Source organism: Phalaenopsis equestris, unplaced genomic scaffold, assembly GCF_001263595.1.
Source record: "Phalaenopsis equestris unplaced genomic scaffold, ASM126359v1 Scaffold000761, whole genome shotgun sequence".
Lineage (NCBI taxonomy): Eukaryota > Viridiplantae > Streptophyta > Magnoliopsida > Asparagales > Orchidaceae > Phalaenopsis > Phalaenopsis equestris.
This window is the reverse complement of record NW_018165201.1, coordinates 4,041,555-4,046,836: the sequence shown is the minus strand read 5'-3', so window position 1 is coordinate 4,046,836 and position 5,282 is coordinate 4,041,555. Positions and strand designations below refer to the sequence as shown.

General features: G+C 34.2%; 1 protein-coding gene across 1 annotated transcript in view; it reads right to left on the bottom strand.

Moving 5' to 3' along the window:
- Positions 1-4,514, bottom strand: part of LOC110030827 (jasmonic acid-amido synthetase JAR1) — a 9,311-nt gene extending 4,797 nt beyond the window's left edge. The window contains exons 1-3 of the mRNA XM_020733754.1: positions 4,480-4,514; positions 2,494-2,955; positions 92-464 (exon numbers count right to left, since the gene is read on the bottom strand). Coding sequence (XP_020589413.1) covers positions 92-464; positions 2,494-2,955; positions 4,480-4,514 — 870 coding nt within the window. The remainder of the gene's footprint in view (positions 1-91; positions 465-2,493; positions 2,956-4,479) is intronic.
- Between the last annotated feature and the right edge of the window lie 768 nt (positions 4,515-5,282).

Below are 5,282 nucleotides of genomic sequence, written 5' to 3'. Positions count from 1 at the left end.
TCTTGTATATATATATATATATATATATATATATAAACAGATTTGAAAATAATTCGTAAATTCAATGTAATAAATGAATGAATAAACTGACCTTAACAGAGCTCACCCTTGCCGAGCTCAGCGTTCCGGTTCTAATATCATGGCAGAGATCAGTCCAGACCTGCTCCAGAGTAGAAAAAGCCTGAACGAGACTGTACGCGAAAGTGGAGGCGACGAACTCTACTTCGTCGGAGAAGAGGAAGCCGAGCAATAGGTGGCAGTAAGTCGACTGCCGGTAGTCGCCGGCGGCGATGACTTCCGGCGGGCTGCAGGAGAAAGACTGAGTTGCCGATTGCCGCAATTTGAATTCTTCGCTGGCGAACCAGTGGGTCGTGGCCGTTCCAATGCGGCCGCCGTTCGTTTCGTATCGCTTGCTGCTGTATATAAATTCCAAAATTTTGCCTTTGGGTCTTATGGGGAAAACCCTGCAAAATAGTAAAGTTGATTGAAGATTTGTGTCATTTGCTCTACTTTAATTACGGAAATTTGCACAGACAGCACCCAATTTTACGTATTTACATATCAGACACCCAAATTTGTATTTTTATAAAATCAGCATCTTTTTTTATAGATGAAAATATGAATTTTACTGTTGTAGAGGGGTGAAAAAGATAAGTTGGGTGCATACTTTGTAAAAATGAGAGTTCGAGTGTGAGATATGTAAATGCATAAAGAGTGGGGGTTGTGCATGTAAAAACACCATTCATTTATTTTTGGCATATTTTCAAAATGCTAATAAAAATTTCATATTAAAATTTAAACTTTAAAACTACAATAAACAAAATTTCATTTTGAATTTCTATTAAATATAGTGTATTTTATAGAGGGCTGTGCAATTGGCTCGAAGATCTTGAATAGCTCGAAAAATTGATCGAATTTTAGCTTAGATCAAAATTGGATGGAACCATTCGAGCCAAATTACAAGCCAAATTAAAGGATTGAATTTATTTTGATCTGATTTAGATCCGTCCTTGGCTCGGATCGGGATCAAAATAAATTATTATGCTATTACATAATAACACCTAAATGTTTAGTTTTACATGTATAATATATTGTCAGCTCAGTTAATCAGATTGTTTTGCTTCACAAAAAAGGTGGCCTGGTCGGGCAGACCAAGGCGGGTTTAAGCCAAAAAACCAAAAATAGCATTTGAGCAGGATCGAAAATCAGATCAATCCACACTGTAACAGATCGAAATTTACTGGAAAGTTCCATGATTCAATTTCAATCCGTTCACAAATACTTCGATCCAATTTCGATGCAGCCCTAGATCGACTCGAAATCGGATGGTTCACACCCCTAAATTTAAATTGAATTTCAGCAATAAATTTGAATAATAAAAGGAAATATTAATAATGTTAATACTGATACATATTTTGTTTTAATAAAAAAATATTAAAAAAAAAAGTAAGATTCGCCCCTTTTTTAAGGAAAAGAAAAGGATAGCAAATAGTTTATGGATGTTAAAGTTATTTCCATAAAAAGGCTATTCCTTTTCAATTTTAACCTAATTTTCTTATTTTTAATTATAAATTATTAAAATTTCTAATTATGAATATATACCTGGATTTTATAATGTCCATTGTATATAACATCAAATTTTATTAAATTTTTACTTATATTACATCTTAAAACTTATTTCTCACAACATATGAAGGCAAATTATACTAATCATAATAAAATTTACAATGAAATAATCATTAGTAAAGTGCTAAATAGTTTTTTATTATTGCTCTTGATGAATTATTAGAGCTCAATTTTAAAATATTCATGAATTATTTTAATACTTTTATAAACTCTCGGATTAAAGCTTATTCCTTGCTATTTACATGGGATCATTTTATTCCCCTAATTTTTAGAATTGTTGAAAAAAAATATTGCATCAGTCTCGATGCAGTTTTGCATCAGGACTCCAATCAAGATCTGTCACGTGTATAAGCAGACTCACCTTCGTAAAAAATTAATTATTTTGATACATTGATGTGTTTGTCTGTACACGTATCATGTCCTGAGTAGAGTCCTGATGCAAAAACTTCATAAGGACTACTTATACAATATTTTTTTCAATACAAGACTATTAAAACTTAATTTTAAAATAAACAGAATTATTTTACCAATTTTAAAACTCAATAAAAAGTAATTAATAATTACAAAATTTAAAGATAATATATGAGTAAGAACTCATCTCTTTCTCTCTCTAGATATATAATTAATTATAACAGTTCTTCAAGTACTGTCATATCAATATATAATTTCGTCTGTCTCAGAAATTTCAAATAAATTTAAAAAAAAAATTAAAAAATAAAAAAGAATTTGTCTGTACTTTGAATCTTTCTCCCCTGAGCTCGCAAAAATTTCAGTTGAAAAAACTAATCAAAATCTGAAGAAAATCACAAATCAATCACCAGAAATCCACAGCAATCAAAACCCTAACAAAAATGGGCTAAAACGAACCTCGATCGAAACGCAGCGGCGAGACGAAAGATCTCGAGAGTCGCCTGAGAACTGAATCTGGTGAACGGAATAAGCTTTTGCCGGCCATCCGTCGTCCCGGAGCTGAGCGAAAGCATGCTGATCTTTTCGCCGGTGAGCAGACCGGCGGAGGGCTCCCCGTCGGCGATCCGGCGAATGAAGGGTTCGATGTCTCGGTGAGAGGAAAGGGGAACTCGAGAGGAGAAGAATGATTGCAGGTGGCTTGAATCGAGATGATCGGAGATTTCGAAATCGTTGCCGAGATATCGCCGGAGGTATTCGGTGCGGCTATTGAGCTCCAGGATTCGACGGAGGGTTTTGGCTTGCTCGTTTCCGGCGGGGGGGGGTTCACCGCGTCTTCTGGTGCCCGCCGGTTTTCCTCCGGCGAGGCTCCGGCGGCCTGTGATTCCTCGACGGTCATCCTCTCTCTCTCTCTCTCTCTGACTGTGGGACAGTTTCTTAGTGTGGCATGCTCGACTTGTTACAGTGCGATGCACAAATTTAGAGGTTGGAGAAGGTTACGGGAAAGGAAAAAGGGTGGTTTGTCGAATAATACAGTGGATTTAATTAATTATTTTTTTTTAAATTTACAAATATATCACTTAGTTCTTGCGTATTTACATAAACAACACTTAAAATTCTAATAATTTAGAAATATGTCCCGTAATTATATAAAGATGTTTTTTTGTGATTTGAAAGATTTGATCCTCGTAAATGTAAATAAAAAATTCAGATATTAGATGCGTAAATATATGAGAATTGAAAAATATTGCATCAGGATGTAGAGTTACGTGCGGAGTCCAATGAAATCATGTCACGTGACGATAACAGAAAAAATAAAATAAAATTTATCCGGTAACACAAGGGAACATTCCTCCTGTGTAATTCAGGCGTTAATGTATGTTATTATGTGTTATTTAAGTCTTATTAATGTGTTATTGTATTATTATAGCACGGTGAATATTTCCAGAACACAATAACACTTAATAACATACAATAACATTTGAATAGCACAGAATAACACGAGGGGAATATTCTCTGGTGTTACGTGACCGTTTTTTTTTTCTGTCACCTCCACGTGGCGTAATTTCATTGGACTCCGCACGCAACTCTACTTTTACAAGGGGCTTTTAATACATACCATTTAATTTTTGCATGTATATGCTATATTTTTTGCATAAATAAAGTGAAATACGGCCATTAATGCATGGATACTATGACATGTATGTAAAAAATTTAAGTTTTGGTGTGCGTAAAAATTCAGAGGTACACACATGTAAATCATTAATTTTTTTAATGTAAAGCTCAAAATTAATGTATTAATAGGACTGTTATTTTTAAACTCTCGTCTATCAAATTTCTCTTAAATTCATCATAATATTATAATATGTAATTCCATTTAAAAATAATTTCCTAAATATTTGATTTGTGACACATGTGTACATATAAAAAATCTTTCCGAGCTGCCCGATTGGTGAATCGTTGAACCGTCTAGCTGGTAAATTATTGAATTGTCAAGCTCACGAATTAACGAGTTGCCCCGTTGATGAATTTATGAATTGCCTAGGTGGCGAATTAGTGAACTGCCCAGCTGCCAAATTGCTAACTATCTAGTTGTTGAATTGCCCAATTGACAAATTTCTGAATTACCCAGCTAGCAAAAACGTTGAATTGCGTAGCTGCGTAATTACTCGACTACTGAAATGCCTAAAAGATGAACTTTTGAATTGTCTAGTTGACAAATCACTAAATTGCCTGATTGCTCATTACTCGACTACTGAGTTGCCCGATCGCTAATCACCAGTTGATGAATTGTTTAATTGCTAATTATTCAACTGATGAATTGCCCAATTAGTGAATTGTTGAATTGCCTAGCTAAGGAATTGTTGAATTCCCATGCTGACAAATAGTTGAATTTCCCAAATTACCAAACTAACAAACTGTCAAGCTATCAAATTGCTTGATTACCCAGTGACAAACTGCCCTGTTGTAGAATTGCCCATCAATTTAAATTATCTAGTTGTTGTACTGTCTAACTAATAAATTGTTGAATTGTCCATCTGGCGAATTGTCCTGGTGTCAAATTGTTGACTTGTCCAAATAGTAAATTGACAAATTGTGTAACTGTCACAGTATTTGAACTGCTTAGCCAGAAAACTATTTGAGCTTCCTATAACTAAAGAACTAGTTGAATTGTCTACCTAAAGAACTAGTTAAACTGTATAGCAGAAGAACTAGTTGAACTTGCTAGTTGAATAATTGGTTGAACTGTCTAGTTAGAGAAATAATAGAACTATCTAATAGAAGAATTGGTTTGATGCTTAGTTGAAGAACTGATTGAACTACCTAGCTAGAAAACTGGTTGAACTTTCTTGCCATAAAACTGGTTGAACTACCTAATAGGAGAGCTGGTTGAACTGTCTTGCTAAAGAACTGGTTGAACTGCCTAACAGGAGAACTGGTTGGACGGCTTAGTCTGAAAACCAGTTGAACTACTTAGTAGGAGAATTGGTTGAACTATATGATTGAAGAACTAATCAAACTGTCTCATTATGGAATTGACAAAATTTCCAGTTGCCAAATTGTTAAATTGTCAAACTGTCGAACTATCAAGTTCAACTATAAGATGATACAACATAAAACATTCGAACATTACATAAACTTGTCGGACTTGCCAGGAAACTGCTAGAAATATCATAAAGTTATTGGATATGACTTAACATTATATACGTTCATATAACATTTTATACCATGATAAAAAGACATTTCAG